The sequence below is a fragment of the Pleurodeles waltl genome, chromosome 9, assembly GCF_031143425.1.
Source record: "Pleurodeles waltl isolate 20211129_DDA chromosome 9, aPleWal1.hap1.20221129, whole genome shotgun sequence".
NCBI classification, from domain to species: domain Eukaryota; kingdom Metazoa; phylum Chordata; class Amphibia; order Caudata; family Salamandridae; genus Pleurodeles; species Pleurodeles waltl.
Genome location: NC_090448.1, coordinates 380040852 through 380063251, shown reverse-complemented (window position 1 = coordinate 380063251; position 22400 = coordinate 380040852). Strand labels below are relative to the sequence as shown.

Below are 22400 nucleotides of genomic sequence, written 5' to 3'. Positions count from 1 at the left end.
ATCAGTGATTTTTCATAAATAACATACAAACCCCTAATCATGTCCTCTTGGTCAGTCTTAGGAGGCAGAAAAATGCAACTGTTACCTTTCTTTGTACTAACAAAACTGCATGACAAGATGTTACAGTTTGTCGGCTTTAAAGTCTGATAGGCCTCTTTAGATGGCATGAAAAACATTCTGCCAATGTAGTTGCCGAAGAGCCATATAGAGCCATTAGGATAGCTGCATAAGATGAATTTACATTGGAAAATGTATTTACAAAGCCAATAGTCTCTCTGAAAACCTGGAATTAATCCAACCTTCTGGACCAATGCCAGGCATCCATGTCTTAAGCAACCTGTTCAAGAAGTAAAATAGTGAAATTGGACAATCTTTGGTTTAGACAAAGTTTACATTTAGACCAATGAGATGGCATAGAAAGAAATAATATCCATGTGAGTGCCAGGCGTTCATTCCTATTTGCGAAAACCTTATCTAATGTCACTAAATCTTGAAAAAAATATATTAGGCTCAATTGTGTTGAAGACAAAACTATTTTACATTTACAATTTATATTCTGTAGTTTAAGGACTTTGCAATAATTAGACCACAATTAGAGCTACTTGCATGCAAACGAATTTAGGAAACAATAATACTAAGGCAAACTGCGATCAGCATAAATATATTTTAAAGGAGTATGTAGGAAAATAAAATGTCACGATTTAGACTGGTTATATTTTGCATTTAAGTACTGTAAAACATAATATTTGATCATCATCATTTTGTTTTTGCATGAACAATGTTTGTACATGCGCACTCTACCTTCTTCAGAAATTCTGCTACTATACAACATAATCAGGCTATATTACCTGAAAATGCCCTGATTAGTTACCAGTAATTTTCTTCACTCTAAGTCCTAGTCTTTCTTGTAACGGTCCTTACATTGTTAGTTTTACCCCATTGCACAGACAGGATTCACCTTCCTTAGCTCTAAAGTAAACGTAAGAACTAATACTGTATCCACTCCCTAACTTAGATCCATCCTCCTCCCTGGGAGTCATAAAGAGGGTCTCAATTTACCATACTTCCTGCAATTCCACACGCCGCAGTGGCCCTGTGGTCAAAACCAACCTGGTAGGGATAACAGGTACCAAAGACTGTGACGAGGAAGACTATGAATCTGAATAATGAAGATTACCAGTAACTAATCAGGGCATTACTTCCTCTACTGCCTTCCTCATTCCAGTCCTTAAATCGCAAGGATGGACCAAAGCAGACAAACCTGATCTGGATGCCAGAAAAAAGGGAAAACCCCAGAAGCAAAAATATGTTGGAACCACTGAATGTAATTCTTATATTTTTTCACAGCCAATAGAAAGTGACACCCAGAGAGCAGGATTAGAAATTCACTAAAGGGAAAAGACTCTGCTTCACCATGCTCCTGGAAAGGTATAAACATGGAAAAGGGAATACACAGGAGACCATAATGCCCAAGTCTGACAGGAAAAACAAACATGGAACACTGCTCCAAACGACAGATCCCAAAGGGAAGACAACGAACAAACCTATTGAGGCTCATGAATAGAGTGAGGGCATCCAAAAGCTAAACCAACCAAAGTAAGATAACTTAGTTTTGAAGGATGGCAAAACTAATCACTATGTAGAAAAGAAGAGCTCTGTGGCCAGCTAGACATGCAAGCAGCATCCTTGTGCAGCAGTAAAGTAAAGGAGTCTAGAATCATCTGTACCTTCATCATTATAGTAAGACAGCGATATGTACTGTAGACTATCATGGCTGAAACCCAATGACAAAAATTATTGCAAAAGGCTATCGACTTTCAGGACACAAGGTGTCAGAAGTGGCAAGAAAACTCGAAGGAAAGTACTCCTATTTTGGTAGGATCACAGAATGATTCCTCTTTCCCCACCTATCCCCCACTCACCCACTTCCAAGGAGGAGAGACATGAAGATGGACTCCAGAAAGCAAGGGCCCACAGGGAAATGGCCTCAGGAAACTCACTGAGCAGCATACCCAAATCCAAAATCAGACCACTCGTGCTGCAGCATAGCAGCCTTGTTTCTCCTCTCTCTATGTGAACACTCAGGCCTGACAGATACCTCTGGCTCTGATATGGTAGGTCGATAAATAGGTAGAAAGAGAGACAGAGAAAGAGAGGGAAAAGAGAGTGTGTGTGAGAGAGAGATATTTGTGAGGCAGAGAGCTAGTGGCAGATCAATGACAGAGAGATGTAGAGAGAGAGATAGAGGGAAATATGTGAAGTAGAAAGATTTGGTTGAAATAGTGAAAAGTGTGGAGAGAGATGACAGAGAAAGAAGGTGATGACAAGGAAAGGTAGAGTTAGAAAGGGAGGTAGTGAGAAGGTAGAAAAGTTAGTGGCAGGTGAGGTAGAGCGAACGGAAGTAGAATGAGAAAGGGAAGATGAAGCGGAGAGTAAGAGCTGAATGGTGAAGTAAATGGAGAGGTTGGTTAGGGAAACAGAGCGAGTCAATGCTGAAGTAGAGAGAGATGTGAGATTGGGGCTCAAATGAGGTAGGGGAGCCAGAAGTCAGGCAGTGAGTGGTTCGGTAGAGAGAAGTAGAGTTTAGGTATTGAGAGGGAGAGCTAGAGAAGTGAGGTAAATGGTAAGACGAGGTTGAGAGAGGGCGGTGAAGGAATAGAAATACAGGGAGAGGCGTCTGAAACACAGCAGGAAGGTGCAGAGAGAGGGACGAGCAGCCCTGCCAGGTGCCACGCATCAGGGGTTAGAGTATCGTAAATTGGTTACTACCACTGCACTCTCGCACAGGTGTAAATTGTCATACAATTGACAGCACCAGGCAGTGTTCTCAAATAATGTAAGCACCTGCTATAATTATTTGCCAAGGCCCTCTCTGGAAAGGAGGCGCTCCCAGGGAAGATGAATTGTGTGCTTCTAAACACTGCTCTGAGCTCGTGCCGTGGGGTCACTTTGAAAGGTCAGGCAGTTGCATCTCGTACCGATCTCGGGGTCTGTGTAGTGGCATGAAGCCCCAGCACCGTCTGCTTTCTGAAGAATCAGCAGGGTTGTGTCTCTCTGTGGCACCGTGCAGCATGGCCGTGGAGAAAACGAATTGTGATCTCAGAGCAGCGCAGCTGAGTAGGTGCTTTAAAGCGGTATTTAAACACCCAGCCTGGACCAGGGCGCGGAAAGCTCCTCCCGGGATGATTGTTTGCCCATGTAGAAAGTGTCTAGGAACAGGAGGGTCAGATAAACATAGCCTGTAGAGGGACAGAGGGACGGGGGGACGGCTATGTAAAGCAGAGAAGGAAAAAGCGAACATTATGAAACAAAGGAAGGCGGACTAGTCCTGCACACACAAACACAAGCACCTCCGGCAGCGAGCCACCCCCACCCGACATCCCAATAATGAAGGGCCATTACACAAAACGGTGACACTACTGTTGTCTGTCAATAATGTAAAGTACATAAAATAGTAATCCAAATGATTGGATTAGATGAAAGCCTTCCAGAGTTTTCAGTAGTGGGATTGTCGTTCCCCGACCCACTACCCAAGTGTAGGAGGATCGAGGGTGGAGAGGGTGCAGTCGAGGACACAGAAGTGGGTACCAGGCTTTTAGAATGACGCGGGTACTTTCAGGTGGCACTGCTTTTCTGCATTTTTACAGTTCATGCTCTGGCTGCAAAGGAGCACTGGCTGTAGGGCATTTTGTGCCCTGTGTCAGGAGTCCTGCTCTCGTAGTTACTCGCTCAGCAGTTGCATAACAAATGCCCCCACAGCCCCTGTGGTGTGTGTGGGGGGGCCCGAGTTCCAAGGAGCCCCCTTAGCAAAGCTGGTAGGTGAAGGGACGGGGAGGAGGGGGTCCCCTTCATGTACTTTGCAGGGGGCCCTCAAGTTTCGTTATGCCACTGTCGCACAGCAATCAGCTGTGTTTCTTTTTAAAGGTAACATATCAAAAGTCATTGTAGTAACTAGAAACTCACCTCATGACAATGCTCTTGGTAAGCAGCAGAGCTCCAATAACTCCATTCTCAATATAGGAGTGCCAGGGACATCAGCTGTAATACCAGACACTTTGATGAAGTTTGAAGGATCATGTCAAAAGAAGGTAGCTCAACAGTTTGAGCTTCTGCTGTGGAGAGATGCCCGTAACCAAGATGTCCTAGGTTCGAATCATGGTAAGGAATACTCTGCCTTTATCCCACCGAGGTCAGTACCATAACGTACTGTGGATAATGCCCTGTGAACTACTGTGAATATACAAGGTATTATTTTCAAATAGTGGCAGTGTGTTAGTGACCTTTTATTTCAGGGACTTTCCAGCAATTTCAAGATTGTACTACAACTTCTAATTTATCTCCTTCCATGCTTGCTTTCACTCATGAGAAAGTGTCACTCTAAGTGTCACGCATATGGCAGTTGAATGTCACTCATAAATACATTGAAAGCATGGAAATGTCACACATAAGCAATTTATACCTTGGCAGCTATGGATGACACAGAGAACATTGAGGTGGAGAGAAGGGTGGAGAAGTAGAAATGTAGAGGTAGACACATGTACAAATAGGTGTCATTGAGAGAGAGAATCAGAGCGAGCTAGGGTAGTGAGAGGTGTATGGGAGAATTATAAGCAAGGTAGGAAGATCTGAAACAGAGATTAGGGCAGTAACATAGACCTATAGATTGCAAGAGAGAAGGGTAAAGAGAGTGGGGTGAAGTAGGAGAGGTAAAGTGAAGTTAAGAGAAAACATTAGACACAAAGATTTTATTTTAATTTACTTGCCACTAACTGCCTGAGTGCATCAGGGTCGAGGTTGGCCCGACGGACATGCACATTAAGCTTCTGTGAAGCAGGCATGCCGAGCTGTCAAATTAAATAATAAGCAATCTGATTTTTATGCATATAGTCATTATGATAGGACTTGTGACTGTCCCAATCACTTTAACAGGCACCTCACCCCGGAAAGCAACCGGTCTAGAGAATTGCCCTCTATGCCCTTACATGAAAATAGCTCTGGTCATATTAGATGCGTCCTCTCTGAGCGTGCTCGTAGTAGTGACTACCCAGAAGACAGTGCAGCTGGCACTTCATGCTGCACACTCTCATGCTTGCACTAAAAAGGGTTCTTCTAATAATGTTCTTCAGTGGTCTTCACCTGAGGCAAGTGCATTCAATACTGAAAATAGACTGCCTCTCCCTATTATGGCAGCAAGGCTTCTTTCAAGTCTAGTGACTCAAAATGCAGCTATCTTCCATATGCTTCTGTCACCTTGGGGATGATAACAAGAAGAATTATTCCTAGAAAACGAGTCCAGGTCCTTCCTAATACCCCAGGAAGAACTTGGTGCCCCGAATAGCACATTTATTTATGGTGCTGAAAATGATACAGTTCTTTAAGGTGTTGTTAATGCGTTAAAACCTAAAATTATGTACAACACCCAGTTGCTACAAAGCTCTGTGCAAATGAAGACAGTTCTTGCTATAGGTCTTTTATTCCCACTACAGTGACTTTGATACAGACCTTGGACAATGTTCCCAGCTTGTGAGTATGTCTTCCATACAGTCTGCCTCACTTTGAGACCCCAACGGAGGTGATGTTATATTTCTCTGCTATCCATCATTCACATCCTTGCGTGGGTAAGGTAATCTCTGGCATATTTCTAGACGAGGTCTTTGTTGGGTCTTTAAGTCAAATGTCTAATCAGAGAATCTGAGGACTGAACAATACCATGGCAGATGGACAAAGTATCTGCAGTCCAACAAATAATCACCTGGGGGGACATAGATACTCATACTCTGTCTCAGGTCAAGTGACACCTCCCAAATGTTAGTGTTTCTGCTCTAGGTATCCATTCAGTAAGTGCTGTGCCTGAGTGCATATTACCATTAAGTTAGTACCCACTATTCCTTTAGCATTCCATCCCAACTATATTTGGTTAAATTTTAAAGACAGGAGTAAAGCACTGTGGATTTTGATGCATGCATCCAGGGTAAATTTATGGAGGATCTGCTACTTCGTCCCTTACAGTGGGTGCCACTAGCTATCAGTGAGTTGCAAGGAGCCTTTTCATAGGCACATTGAGATCTAATATAACTCTTTATTAGCTTCTACATGACTTGCACCAATCCATAATACAGACTGGGAGCTGCTCTGATCACCATAACCCTCACATAGAATTTGTTGCCTATTTGGAGCCCCTTACATATTGCTGACCTACTGTTTCTCTTCCAGAATCCGCTGCCCTATGTAGCTGCCCAGAACTCACACATTCAAGTCCTTCTGGAGTGAGGGAAAGGTCTGACTCTCTGTAGGGGACCATTTAATAGTGACTCAAAAGGAATTAGGATACTCCTGTCCAGTTGCTGAACTCTACACCCAGCCAGTTCTAGCCATGAAGGCTTCTCTTTGAGCAAGGTCCTTTGGGGATGCTGAATCGGGTGCAGAGGATGCCCTTGCCTGCTTTTTGTCTCTCTCTCTCTTTCTCTCTCTCGCTCTGTAGTTTGAAACACATACTGACTCATCCGTCCATAATACTCTTTGATAAGAATAACCTCTGGCATTCCTTTCCAGTTGGTCAGGCTGAACCTCCCAGACATTCCCTCTTCTAACCTCCACTTGCAGGAATCAGTCATACTGGGCATTCTCACCATACTGAGTCAGATTCACACCTATGATCTGGCGCAGTTTGCACACATCTGTTCATTTAACTTTCTCAGAGGATATACTTATTCTAACTAAATGAATAATGTCCTGGTGCTTTCAGTACCTATTGTGAAATGCTGTTCCAAAACTGGGGAGCTGAATGCTCTACAAACATCTAAATAATTTTGTCTTTTCTCTTTCTCACCCTCGCTCGTGTCTACATGACAACTCAGGATGCAGATGGAGGATTTCTTGCGTTACTTTGACACCCTGGAACTTTGTAACCTGACACCTGATTCCCTGAGCAACCCTACAGATGACAGGTGGAACGTCAACATCTTCCATGGTCGCTGGGTCAGAGGTTACAACGCTGGAGGATGCCGCAACCACAAAGGTAGGACACATGAGGAACAGCATGTTTAGGGTGTACAGAGGAAGAAAGATATGCATTATCACTGACTCTTGAGAAAACATTTGCAGTCCTTCTCCTACATAAAAATTAATAGAGTGCTCAGCCTGAAGCATTCAACCGTTCCTCAATTTTATTGAGAGTTTAACATAGACATTTGATAACTAAATTTCAGATAGAGCTCAGTAAATGTGATCATTTAATTGACCTTCATGGTTTGAACATTAATAGAGCCTAAGTTTCAGATCAATTTAATAAATCATTTTTTTTTATAAATGCTCAAGTAATGTTCCTTTCCACTTACATTAAAATATCCATATGTAGGGAAATCCTTTGCACACTCGCCAAGACCAATCAAGGTTTATTTGAGCATTGTATTAAAAAAAAGTACACTACTCTGAGTGGATAATTAGCTATTTTAGAGAGGGGTATGATGATGTTAAGCTCGCTGTGAACAAATGGTTAATGTGTGTGCATATCAACATTTTGCAATGTTTATATTATAATCACCTAAAAGATCCTCACACACTGACCAACATAGACTGCAGCTCCTCTGCCCCCCTTGACTCATCTACCAATTGACAGTGCAACAGAAAAGTTATTCAGGAACTCCTCTTCAAAAGGACCTAATTGAATTTCTATCGGATCCCTGTCCCCACTACAGTGACTAGCAGTGGCGGCTGCCGAATAACTTGATGAAATGCATTACATTATCGTTTTCAAGTTGACATTTTTAACTTAAAAATGGTAATGTCATGCATGTCAGCGATTTAGTACACATTAAATACATTTTAAAAAAGTAAAATAAAATATTCACTTACCTTGCTGCACGTCTACGTTCTGAACCCGGTTTTCTTCTCTCAACCAGTGTGGGCCCCAGACAACTCCCCTATCCAATCCTGGCCCTGCTGTCATGCTGTTAACAAGCATCAAAGAAGCACAAGTATTTAATGGAGCAGACTCTCTCAGCGCTCTTAAAGGCACTAGAGGCCTGAGCTTGGTCTCCACCCACCTGTCCAAGACAGCTGGGTTGGAGCGATTTAGAGGGCGCATGTCTGGCTGGCCATCGCAAAACAGACAGCTAAATTGACTTGCACTTTAAACTTAAGTGCCCAGTACACCACTTCTTTCTGCTTCTGTTACTCAGCAGCAATGGCCCTGCCCTGACACTTGGTTTGGGATGTGGGTTAGTGAAAAATAAAATAGTAATAAACTAACGTTAATAACATTTTATTTATAATCTCTAGGGCATTTTTATCAGTGGGATGACGCTCCTCCGTCCTAATAGAGGAGCCGCTCCTGGTGACTAGGTCTCTTACCTCCTGCTTCAGGATTGTCAGCAAAACACTTCCACTGTCTGGGAAAACAAAATCACCTCTGCAGAGGAACACACCAGGGGATTTCAAAACAGAAACCACAAGCCTTATTCATACAATGCATTTACTACACTGGCCATTACATAAACACACATGCACAACATACACTTGGATGTTAGCTGTAAGTACTTTTCATTTCAGCAGTTACTCTGCTGTGTTGTAGAAACAAACTAGAATGGGAGTAGGTAATAGAACAAGTGTAATAGCTGGCTCATTTTATTGAGTGAGTTAAAAAATAAAAACTTGAATACAGACTAGTGAGGGAAGAGCATTAAATAAGACCTTTTCTTTTTTTCTGCACTAACTCCTCGTGCATCATACAGACTCTGTACCAAGGTTGGACTATTCCAGACTATGTTTTCAAGGGCTGTCCTAGGTTTGACACTGTTGGAAATGGCCCTTTCTGCAGGGTTATGCTCAAACTTTTTGCCTTTCTCCTCCTATTTTCCTGACCCTCTTTTTGTTGGCTTTATGACTGTGGACACTTTACCACTGCTAACCAGTGCTAAAGTGCATGTACTCTCACTCCTACGACTTTGTATAATTGGTTTAAACCTGTTTGGCATATTTAATTTACCTATAAGTCCCTTGTAAAGTGGTATCCCATATACCCAGGGCCTGTAAATTAAATGCTACTAGTGGGGCAGCAGCGCAGATTGCGCCACCCCAAGAAGTAGCCTTTCAAACTCATCTCAGGCCTGCCTCTGCAGGACCTGTGTGCACAGTGACACTGACACACGGACTTGGCAAGTCAAATCACTTTCCAAGGCCTAAAGTCCCTTTTTACTACACCCAAGTCACCCCTAAGGTAGGCCCTAGATAGCCCTATTGACAGGGTGCTGTGCAGGTAAAAGGTAGGACATATGTCTTTATGTGTTCAATGTCATAATAGTGACAAACAGCCTAATTAGGTTCTCACCACTGTGAGTGCTGTTCCTCTCATATGATTGCATTATAAATGCCCTTACATATGTCTAAGTGGTATGTTCTGGTCTATGAGGAATTGCGTGGGCATGTCTAGTATGTTTGGAGTGGTAGTGAGAAATCCTGCTAACTGGTGTAGGTGGATTTCGTATTACTATTATAGAAATGCCACTTTTAGACCATGGACATGTCTCTGTGCTTATAACTAGTGCTTTGCAGCCTGACTCCAGTCCACGTCTGGGGCAGAGTGATAGCTCCACTTGGTGCATACTTTCTAGACAGCCATAACACAGGAAGTGCTGGGTGTGACAGAAGAGGCATCTGCATACTGATAGTCTTCCTGGGCTGGGGAGAGTGAGGGTCGTTCACACCTCACATGTGAATAGGCTGTGTCCTGCCCTCACACAATGTACTGATTACCCCCTACTGATGTCTGGAGACAGGGCTCGGTTGAAAGAGTGTTGTGCTTTACTTGAAAGGGCTCTTTTGAAGTTAGCCCTGAAGAAAGACATTTTTTAGTATAATTAGATGGGCTCTGCCATCTGATATTAGAGCACTTTTAGAACTAGGACCAAATCTCTGCCAGAGGGACTGCTGGACTGCACAAAGGACTCATCTGGACTGCTCTTCTTTTGTTGCCCTGCTGTCTGCTGGGTGGCCCGAAGGACTCACCTGAATTGTTTTTCTGTTAATTGCCCTGCTGCCAGCCTGCCCCCTAATTCTGTCCCAGTTAAGGCTTTGCTGCATGGCCCGGAGGGACCACCACCTACTTAGTTGTGCTGACCTGCCTGCCCCTTTGTGCCTCCTTTAGTGCCTCTCAAGAAGCCCAGCCAGAGAGAGCTCTGCGTGCCTGCCTCTTGGCCCTCTGGCACCAGAGGAGCACCCCATTGTGTTACTCTGTGAGAGCTTTTGTAGTGCTTGATGAGCGCTTGGCACCGAAGTACTGAGAGCAGGAGCTCTTTCCTTCACCGTTGTCTTCTGCCTCCTATCTGGTGCCACGAGGAGAGCTTGTGGGGTGCTTTGCCCTGGAACAGAGAGGTGCCAGAAGAGCGCAGCTTTAACTTCCTCAGTGCGACGATCTAACTACTTCTCCCTGCCGGCTGCACTTTGAGAACCCCCTCCATAAGGCCCCCTTGGCCAGACCGGCATGCTGAATATCGCATCACCATAGAGGAAACCCTCAGCGCGGTCCCCCATCACCTAGATTCTACTGGCCACCTGATGTGGGAGAGCAACCCTGACAAGTGGAGTCCACTCAAGTCTCCAAATGTCGGTGGACAGATAAGTGTAACAGTGCCTCAGGACAGCTGCAAGGCTGTGTAAGCCTTCACCGCTGCGTGGCCGCCGAGCACATCTCCGTGTGGGCGGTTCCTTAACCTGCAATCTGTGTATCCAGGGAGGGGGCAGACCAGGCTGCAGAGGCTTGTCTGCCAGCCCTGAACGAGTGAGGGAACGGGCCCTCCAGGAAAGACAGGACCTCCTGAGACTGGTCTGATCACTCTGCCATCCAATTGGGTGAGTGAACCTTAGGGGGGTAGGGTAGCCGTCATGAGCGGCACTGCTGTGTATTTACCAGAGAGGCTGGATTAGAGTACTGCCTTGGAGGGGTCCAATGCCTCTGGGTCCCTGTCGGCAGCGCAGCGTCTGAATCCTGGAGGAGAGAAGCTACTGTATTGCGTTCAGTAAATGCACAGGAGATTTTGCACCCCATGTACTTTTTAGATGGCTGGTATATTCCTCACACAGTGCCCAATGCCTGTAGAGAGCCTGTGTGTTAAAATGCTATTAGAGGATGTATGTCTACTGCTACTTACTATGAGGCCCATATAAAAATCATATGGAGCTCATGCCCAAAGGATACCCACAGAAAATGTATTGGATACCAGCAGGGGTATGATGTTATCCAGGATTGCAAGCATCCCCTTTTAGAGTTTGCACAGTAGTTGTGAATGGTGTCATTCTGACCTATGGTTGTTATGCAAGTACAGTGGTACTCCTAGAGTACATATGGTACTGATGTCATTCTGTTCTAATGTATATGTATAAGGATTGGCATAGTATGTACCACACTGATGAGCTATGTCATGATTGATCTATGAATTATGCCCAGTACCTGGGATTTATGATGTTCTTGGTTTATGATTTACATTTAGAATATAAGACCTATATCTTTACATAGTTATGTGTGGAGTCTCTTTTGTGGTGTATTTTATTGTGTCACTGCTGTGTGTGTGTGTTGCACAAATGCTTTAGACATTGCCTCTGGGGATAAGCCTGCCTGCTCTGTGCCAAGCTACCAGGGGTGAGCACAGGTTGTCTTTGGTGTGTTACTTACTCGCCCTGACTGAAGTGGGGGTTTCTGCCTGGATGAGGCACATACCCTAGCCAACTAGAAACCCCCTTTCTAACAGGCACACAGCATGCTAGACCCTAATGTTTAAGTAGTGTGTACACTCAAACACACATGTTTTAAGTTGTCTGCCTTGGATATGGAGCACTATGTATAATGTTGATTCTTTTTAAGCTTACATCTTAAGATTGCTTTCCAGAGCTTACATCCTTAGATTGCTTGCTATCTCAGAAAGCCGTCTCCCACTATATTGATTAAATGCTGCATGAAAAACGGAACTTGACTTACTTTGCTTGATTCCTTTCACCTTGGTTCTGCTCTTTTCTTTCTTCAGAGGGACCCACTTCTTACTTTCCCTCCTCCACATGCTTTCTATTTCTGAGTACAGCCGCCTCTCAGTCTCCTGCCTGCCTGCCTTCTTCTTTCTAATTGTAATTATCGAAAAGGCAGGCACCTCATTTCATAGATTGTAACCTCTCCTGCTTTAAAACCCTATCCCTGCAACCTGACATTACCTAATTGCCACCAGCCTATGTATCTCACCAACCATTCACCTTAAACTACAAAGCCCCCATTAATGATCACACCTAACTGGTATTTATATATTCTATCACAAAGTAACTGGAGTAAATGCATGAAATGTTTTTTCTTGAGAGCACATGACTAATTGCAATGACCAACATTTAACTACTGGATTAAACACTCACCTAGGAATCATGGGTCAGTGTTTAATGCAGTAGTTAAATGCTGGTTATTGTGTGTTACTCACCATAAAGTGCTTGTCAGGGGTAGTAAGTGCTGTATAAATACAATTTCAATGTAGCATGTAGTTGAAGATAACAAGACCTGAAAAAGTAGAAGACATAGTATTCTCCTCCGAACACTTTAGTTTGTCACAAACAAAGCATTTTGTGCATTTAGAGTCGCCTACCCATAGCCTCACTCAAAGAGCAACAAGCAATATTGTTTCTGGATGTTGAACAGTAGATGATTTTGGTATTATTAATTTTGTATTAAACTATGTATTTTTTAGTCAGAATTACAGGGTGGAAAGATGTTTAGTTCAGTCACATCCAAACTGGGAATCAAGCCATTTGTAACAGCTTTTCATACATGTACAATGGCCTTCAACAAACATTCACAGAAGGTCTTATATAACATAAGACGTGATGACAAGTATAACCAGCAGCCATCATAACTAAATAAAATAAAAGCCTCTGCCTTATAATCTAAAATATATTTTTGAAGAAATATCTGTTTTTAAAATTATCAGTACATCTAAATATGTCATAATGCCCATGCTACAACAAATTGTTGTGATCCATACCTTCTGGGATTAGCACAGACCAGACAAAAAAACATAACATATGCAAGGCTCTCTTTGGCCTTTAAAGTGCATAAGGTACAATTACCTTCTCATGGAGAGTGACCAGATTTCCATCCTGCCATATATGATTTAATCTGGAGAATTTCAAACCGGAACTTCATGTATAGCGTTTGCGTTAATTGTGGCTGGACAGTATCCAAATATAATTGGAAACCTGAGATCGGTTTAACACTTAAAAATTGTCAGAGAGCCTTCTAAGACTAGAGTTGTGGTGGATACTATTATATACTTATTCCCAATAGGTATGTTTCAAAACCTTCTTGGAATGGACTGTCAGTGAACTGGGATCATTCCAGAAGCACCTCAAAACCTAGCTTAATAAGCCAGGTCTGAACATAACGAAACCACAGGAGGGTGACATGACCATTATGCACCAAAAGTTCACTAACTTCCTCTCTGTAACAAGTTTGTGTTACCCAAGGTTTTCCCCAAAAGAGTAATGTTCTCAAGGTGGCTAAGTGCTCTATTCTCTTTATATCTATATCATGGTACACAGGTATCATGGGCATGCACTTGGGTAGGCATAGCAATACCTTTATAGATTTGTTTTCACCTATAGTAAGTGCATCCAATGCATTCATTCCTCACACTTCTGCCCCATGAGGTGCTGCTGTTTGGGCCTTGTATTTATAAATCTCTAGGGCAGGGGACACTGCTTTAGATATAGTGGCTTGGTGCCTTTTGATAATAGCCATTGAGCTTTGCACCAGAACTCTTTCTGACTTATTTATTTCTGATCCCGTGACAATTAGCATGTAACGTTATGCCAAGTTACCTAAAATTACTTACAATATCCGGCAACTGTTGTTGCACAGTGATGTTTCTTCGAAAGATCTTGTGAAGTCTTACGGCCATATATTTGTCTTGGTGGAAATAAATTCAAGGCCCTTCTTGGTACAATAATCATAAAAACTATCAAGCAGCCTTTGCAAACCCTTTGATGTCTGGGATAACAACATAGTATTGCCTGCGAAGAGTAATGCAGGTAGTGGGTCCCACAGAGTTTCAGAGAATCGTGATTACACTTCTGCAGGTGCCTCACAACATTGTTGACATACAATTTAAAAAAAAGGGTGGGTGCCAATACACATTCCTGTCTCACACCCCCATTAATGGGTATGGCATCCGTGAGTTCATCACCGGGACCCCAACGAACTTTGGCATGATTATCTTGATGCAATCTGACTATCTGTGTTAGGAGATGTTCGGGTATACCTTGGCTTTTCAACAATGCCCAATGGAGAGTCCTTGTGACAAGGTCAAAAGCCGATTTCAAGTCAACAAATGCGACATACAGGAGACCACCCTTCAATTTGGTGTACTTCCATGCAATCCATAACAGCCTAAACACTTGATCAATCATGCTAGCCCTTGTTCTAAAGCCCACTTAACATGGTGAGAGAATTTGTTTTCCTCTTTCCAATTTCTGAGTTTGTTTAGAACCTGTCTGGCAAATACATTTTGCACGTTATCAATTAGAGTTATAGGCCTATAGTTGGCAGGGTCCTGCCTATTGCCCTTTTTAAAGATAGGGACTATTTCCGCACCTCTCCATGTGTCTGGCACTGTTGCTCCTGAAGCCACTGGGCTACATAATAAATTTCCGTATAGCACCCGTACTTTCTTGTTGTGTATTAATATATCCCTTGGTATTTTATTGGAGCCTGGGGCTTTCCCTGGTCTAATGGCATCAATTGCTTCCCTGATCTTGTCTAAATTAAAGTTGGGAGCACATGTAATGTCCTGGTTTGGTTGAACACAAAGTATGGGCTTTGTAAGATGTTTAGTGGAATTGAAGTATAAGTGAGTGAACTGCCTGCTTCAAGTGCCAGGATCCAAGCAGTACTCTGTACTAGTACATGCACCCGTACTGCCATGTACTATTATTTTCCAAAATGTGGTATGGTCTTTGTCTTTGGCTGCAAGGGTCAGGTTATTACAATTGGCCTCATCCCATTTCCTTTTCTGCTAGGGCTAATACTTCCTTATATTATGTCCTGGCTTCTCACACTGCTACAATGTTTTTGGTCTTCAAGGCCATTATTAACCTCCTCTTAGCCTTTGTATACCAACGGTTGCTTGAAGGGTACTTAGATGGACCACCTTTTGCACTTTTTGATGGCATCTTGGTCAGATACAGGTTTAAATTCTCAACCAAGGTGCATTGAATGTCTATAATAGGGATATCAGAAGGCAAATTGCCTACAAAGGGAGATAAAGCATTCACGAAAGCATTAAAAATCATGGTTATAATGCCAAGTATATTCACTATAAGAGGCCACTGAACTGTCATGTGATGATTGCCGATAATCGGTTGGACTGGGTTACTGGTCATGTCAAGAGTCCAGATCTCAAAAAAAGTCCCTGCCACTGCGACTCGTAGTGGAAGGTGATCACTATCTTCTATTCTGTCCACTTTAAAATCTACTAAACTTTACCAGATTGAAGCACTTGCCATTACAAAGTTGATTTTCGACTGAATGGTGCCTTTTTTTAAAAAGTGTATGCACAGGGGCTGTCCAATGACATCCCGCCGAAACAGGCTTACAGCCCATATTCCGACACTAAATTAGCTAGTTGCGTAGCGGCTGCTGTGCATGAAACTGAGGCGCCTGCATCAACGGGGGAATGCCTTTTGCCATATCCTCTTCCTCTAAAATCAGTTCTAATCCAGATATTGGATCATATTTGCAGTTAAAATCACTACGTATGAAAACTACTACTTCAGGGCTTATGGTTCCAAGGACGCTATCTAATGTTTCCACCACCAGAGACTCCACGCTAGCCATTCTAGGTCTAATATAGACATTTAAAAGGTTTACTTCTGCTCAGTTCTGTGTTTTTTATCCTTTTTCCAAGGATGCCGGGTGAGGCTATTCTCAACACTTCAAACAAAGCATTTAAGAATATTTTAACCTATATTACCAATCCTCCTGAATGGTCTACTTCTTGTTGAGGGGACTTCACTGACAGCCAGGTTTCCTGGTGCAAGCAGAAGTGGAACTGATCCATAGATTCTTGCCAATCAGGGCCCATCAGTTTTTGTTTTAACCCATTGTGTTAACGGAAACAAGGAACTTGGTCGCCTGTCATATCTTCTTTATTCTACTAGGTTGGAATTTGATTCCTATAGCTTCCTTCATCCACTAAACAGTTATTCTCTCTGTTGCCACCCTGGGGCGCTTGCCAGTGAGCCCCTAGAGTGTGGCTGTCTAGCATATTGGGTGTGGAGTACAAAACGTTTTGTGAATTATTGCTGCTAGTCAATCAACAGACTCAAGGTTATCCTCAGCATGATTGGAGCTAGGGTAATTGGATGGCTTTGATAAGATTCCTGGGATGCAGTCTGTTCCGCTGCCTGATGTAATCAGATGGAATCTTATCAATGAATTTGATGGTGGGCTGGTTCTTAAATCAGTGGCTATCAGGCCACCAACTAGACTTTTAGCTTTGAGGGAAAGGGCCATGTTATCTTTGGTGCTGAATTCTCCCTATAACTACCCACTGCAGGGGATCATTTGGGAGATGGTTATGCTGGAGTGTCCAATAGTCACTGTGACCCACCACATCCACCAACCCTTTATGTAGCATAGAATCTCTCTGTGACCTTACTTCTGTGTTTCGGTTACTCTCGCCAATCCCTCTAGTCGAATTGGGCTGATTTTGCCTGCAAGTGGCCATATCAGATGTCAACCTACTGTGGATGAGGTGGGTGAGGGTGACTGTGTCGCCTGAGGGCAGGTTTTTACCACTTGGATGCAGGGATTTTCAATTTGCATAGAACTGCTCCTTCGAGATTCTCTTTTTAGGCTCCCCCCTTTTTTTCCCATCTTGCTCCAATAAGTTATTTATCAGTCCTTTTAAGTCTGTTACCTCTCTTGTAAATGCATCAGTTCTTAAATTACCCTCTGACACCGGTGAGCTACTAAGATTACAATGTGTCGGAGTGGCAGGTCTCAAGAGATCACTTGATAGGGAAGGAGTGCCGATTTTAGTTTTGTGCCGAAGGCTCAACCTCGTTGTCTTCAGGTGCTTTCTGGAGGGCCGGGGCCCGTACCTATGTGAGCATGGTATGGCCAGAGCTACACCCCCCTCGCCCGTACTATCGAAGAATTCTCTGTTTGGGGACAGTCAGATACTTGGATTCCATCGATAGTACTCAAACCACAAGTCGAGAATGATGGTCATGAAGGCCCTGGATCTTCAGGTACTGTATCTGGGCTGGTGCTAGTCCCAGCATTATTTGGACAATGCACACATTAATGTTTTTTTGGTTTTTTTTTTATATAAAAGGCTGTTATCTTCGAAGTGCGTGCATTAACCGTTTTCCGTTTCTCCTTTAGTATCGACTCAACAAACTCAAAAAGGTCGTCTATCTCTGTCAAGGTACAATCATCCCCTGCTCTTTTCCTTATTTTGGGGGGTTACCCTTGCTAGCGGAGCCTCGGAAGCCTAACACTTGCCCACACACTTGCCCATTCTAAACTTCCAACTACTTCCAATGTTTCCCAAATGCGTAGGAAAGTAGACTCAGTACAAGCACGGGCGGTACTTCAACATCAAATAACAACCCACAATTGGTACAACCGCTGCCCACAATAAAATAAGATTACACAGGGCAGCAGTACAAAAACATTATTGCTTTCTGCAGCAGTATGCAAATTTAGAAAGGAGCTCAACTACGGTAGAGAAACCATACGGTGTTCTGCGCGTCACTGAAAAAAGACCAATCACCAACCACATAAAGGAAAATGGAGCCGTGCGATTTATAGTAGCGTCACGTCAAGGTGCAAAAATGCTAGTACTATCAGTTTTGGGGGGCCTCCTCGCCCATTTTTTAGTTCTGGCTAATGCAACCTCAACGAGTTTCAAGTTCAATATCCGTGACTGGAGAATTAACACGCCATGAAACGAGGTACATATGGTCATATTTATACTTCAATTGTGCTGAATTTGCATCATTATTTTGACGCAAATTCGGTGCAAACCTAACTCCATATTTATATTTTGACATTAGACACATCTAGCATCAAAATATAGGCGTTTGCACCATTTGTTTGATGCGTGCACCAACCTTGCATCAATGAGATGCAAGGTAGGCGTTCCCATCTAAAAAAATGGTGCTATCTCCATAGCCCCATATTTATTCTCTTGTGCTAAAATGATGCACAGGTGGGAAGAGGGGCTGAATAATGGTGCAAAGCTTGCTTTGCACCATTATTTAATGCCTGGGTCAGACCAGGCGTTAGCGGACCTGTGGACCATTTCCATGGTTAAACAGTATGGAATGGGTCCACAGGTGCTTTCCCCAAGTCCCAGGAACACCCCCACCCACACTAGAGGGACACCAGAGGATGGGGGACCCCATCCCAGGTACCTTTTGTTTTTTAAATGTAAAGTGCCATCAGGGGCCCTAGCTTGGGGCTCCCTGCAGGGCACAGGGTGCAATGGCCATGCCCAGGGGACACTTGTCCCCTGTGCTGGCTACTGGGTTAGCGGGCATGACTCCTATCTTTCCTAAGACAGGAGTCATGTTTTTGGTGGGTGTGCGCCAGGAAATGGCATTAGTCTGGTTAGAGGCATTTTTTTGCCTCTAACCAGGCTAGTATCATTTTTTGATGCACAACTTCCTCCTTCCCTACCGCCACCGCCACCTGTCTAGCATCTTAAAAAAGATACTAGCCAGGTGGGGATGGCGGCAGGGAAGGAGGGAGTTGTGTGTAAAAAAATGACGCCAGCCTGGTTAGAGGCAAAACAAATGCCACTAGCTCAAGTTTAGCACCGGCTTGCACCATTCCTTTAATATGGCACCCGGCTAGCGATGTAAAATGGTGCAAGCTGGCGCTATACTTTTTGCCGTAAAATTGCATTTGCAGAGTTTTGCTGCAAAAAGTATAAATATGGGCCTTAGTATTTAATGACCATAGAATAGAAACACCATCAATTTAAGAGGCCTTCTCTTGGCCCAAACCGATTCCTGAAGTGTGCAAACCCAGTGACTCCTAAGGTTTGCCCGCCTGGTCACAACTAGGAGGGAGGTTGCCATGGTCAGTGATTCCGTACAGACTCACTAATGAGCAAATTTATAATGCCCCAGCGCCACCTTGCACCACATTAACATCATTATTTTTTACGTTAATGTGGGCCAACGAGGCCATAATAACCGCATGTATTTACAGAGTTCCGCAATGCACGCATTGCGCCACTCTGTAACGCAATGCACACATTGCGCCACTCTGTAACCGTTTGCGCTACATTATGCCTGCACCAGGCATAATGTATGCAAAAGGGGCGTTCCCTCTTTAGGGGAGCCGGAAAAATGACAAAAGGAAATCTATGAGATTTCCTTGCGCCATTTTTTGCTGCACTTTCAATGCCTGCTCAGAGCAGGCGTTAAAAGAGGGTTTCCATTCTTTAGAATGGGGCCCTATGTACTCTGCAGGAAGAGTGCCAATAATTTGGCACTACTCCTACAGAGTACATCAATATCATCATGAAAAATGACTCTATTGCCCCCTACCCTGCACCATGGTGCGCAGTATTTTAAATATAGCGCACACATGGTGGCGGTAGGGAGTTGCTATGGGGCGCAGGGAAAGTGGCAGTGCACTCGGTTCAGCGCCACTTTCCCTTAGCACCTGGGGAATTGTAGATTAGTGCGCTGCTTTGCACGCTGTTGAAAGGAGTATGGCAGGCTTACCAATGGACAAAGAATTTTAGCCGACAATAGAAATGCAGAGCCAAGAGGGATGGCCCTGCCTCTTCCTGGCGCTGACGGATGCAGGATGGGCCTGCTCTTGACCCAGACTTTGCCCGGGCATGGCCCGCAAATGGCCTGCTCCGTTTGGGGCTCACAATGCACTATGCAATACCCTGGAACGGCGTCACAGGGTTTCTTCTCTCACCACCCTGGATACACTGCGGGCTTGCATGGACATGTAGTCCCCAGACTTCACTTGGTGACATACAACTTCCAGTGCCACAGGGGCTCACAGTGCACACTGTACTGCTCTGGAACAGCGTCACTTGGCTTCTTCTCCTGCCCCCTTGGATACACTACATACTTGCTAGGACACGTAGTCCCCAGACTTCACTTGGCGAACAACAACTTCCTGCACCGCAGGGGCTCACAATGCACTATATAGCGCTCTGGAATGGCTTCACAGGGCTTCTTCTCCTGCCCCCTTGGATACACTGGAGGCTTGCTGGGACATGTCGCCAGGCTTCACATGGTGACAAACAACTTCACTCCATTTCGCTCTATGCAGATGACATGCTCCTGTACTGTAAAGACATCCAGGATGTCCCGATGCACTTAGCACAATCACTCAGCAGGTTTACGAGGTATCGGCCTAAGGGTTAATTGGGCTAAATCATGCCTCTTTCCATTGACAGCCACAACGCCAGACTCTGCTCTTCAAATAGATGGTGGCGTGTTGTCATGGCAGCCCATCACATTCTTTTATCGTGGTTGACAGATATCATACCCCAAATGATGTACTGGATGGAAACCTTACCCGTGCAATGACCTCCTTGGGCGCGCAGATGTTGTTCTAGCACATCCTGCCACTTTAATTGGCGGGACAAATAACTCTCCCAAAGATGGTAATGCTGCTGCGCCTACTGTACTAGTTTGCCAGCCTTCACCCATGTTACCAACCCATTCTTCCGCTCCCTCGAGCACCTGAGAGGCGACTTTAAATGGCAGGCTGCACGCCCTAGGGTGACCCTAGCAAAGCTCTATCTTACGTCCAATCAGGGTGGTTTGGGAGTGCCAAATGTTGAATACTACTATCTAGCCTCCCAACTTCAGTGGGTGACTCGCTGGCTCGCAGTTTGCCAACTGGAGGACACTGCGACTGCCTCTCCCCTGAGGGCCTCAGGGCGCGTATTGCACTTATTTCACCCCTTCTATAAAGTCTCACGGCCCAACTCCCCCTAATGCAGGTTGCGTGCAGATGCCTCCAAAGAAGCCTCTTCCTGGTGACTCCGTATGCCCTGATGCTACCGCTGCCTGGCACACGGAGGGGCAACATGGTGACTTCCCCACGGTGCTAGGTCTTTGGCATAATGCAGGGCTCCATAGCCTGGGAAACATGTATGGCGATGGAACCCTTCTCTCAATGGACGACCTAATTGCAGAGACGGGCCTCGCTCTGGGTCAATTCCTGCTGTACACTCCCCTCCTCAGATTAATAGGAGTGCACTGGGTTGTGGTGCAGCAGGAACAAGCTATGCAATTTACAGTCCAATATTTGCAGGTAATGGTTAGCCACTTCATTACACACACATGCTGCAGAGCCAATAACTGCATTGCAACACCACAGGGACACTGAGTAGGGCTACCCTTGCAAAGATAAAGAGTAACAGATCATCCTGCCATATCCTGCTCCGGTGGCATGCAACGCTTGCTTCAAGCTCATACAGTATTACATGCTACACACTCACAAAATCAACCTCTACTTTCACCACACCAATGCGGTTTGCCCCGTTGTCCCGCACCTGACGCTGTCTTCCTTTATATGATCTGGGCCTGCTCGTCACTGTCCAATACTGTCTAGGAGTCATGAACCATTTAACGTGCTGCACGGGACGCTCCACACTACACACACGGGAGGTGTGCCTGCAAGTAATGCTGCGCCGGACTAGATCGTTTCTTAGATCCGGCTCTTCTCCTTACCAAGCGCCTGATTACCCGCAGATAGAAGTAGCCGAGTCCTCCTGGACTCTCCATCTGGGCACTGTTGATGGTGGCAAGGCAACAGTCAGAGAGCTCGGTTCTGCTTTGGGAGGACATGAGGGGTCTGCGCAAATACCCTATTTCCGCCAGCAGGGACACTTTCCTGGTGGATCTGCGAACTAGCCTGCCGGACAATGACCACCGCACTTAACACGCCACAGCCTCCCCCCTTGGTAACCCACTAGTTACATTTGAAAGATGCCATACACACTGTGCAAAGTGGTTCATCATCTCGCCCCACGACCACCTTCTGTTACTGCACTATCAACACATCGTTAATCTTAGTGTGTGGTGCAGGTGCGGGCTACTTATCATTTCATAGTTGTGAAAAGTTTTCTCTTTTCATTGACGATGGAATTGTATGTTTAGCCAATGTTCGGGGACATCTGACTATGCACCATAGTTAAGTGCTGGCATATTGGTGTATTGGGCAGGTGCTGTGGTCTTATTATAGATACTCTATGCATTGTTGTGGAAATTGCTCTGAATTTTCATCGTATTACTGCAGTATGAGATGGTTGATAAAAATGAAAATGCTCAACAAAAAGGATTTTTTTTTTTTTTTACATCAACCTGTTATCTGAAAGTAA

General features: G+C 44.4%; 1 protein-coding gene across 1 annotated transcript in view; it reads left to right on the top strand.

Moving 5' to 3' along the window:
- Positions 1 to 22400, top strand: part of CAPN12 (calpain 12) — a 224692-nt gene that overhangs the window by 101609 nt on the left and 100683 nt on the right. The window contains exon 9 of the mRNA XM_069207523.1: positions 6858 to 7018. Coding sequence (XP_069063624.1) covers positions 6858 to 7018 — 161 coding nt within the window. The remainder of the gene's footprint in view (positions 1 to 6857; positions 7019 to 22400) is intronic.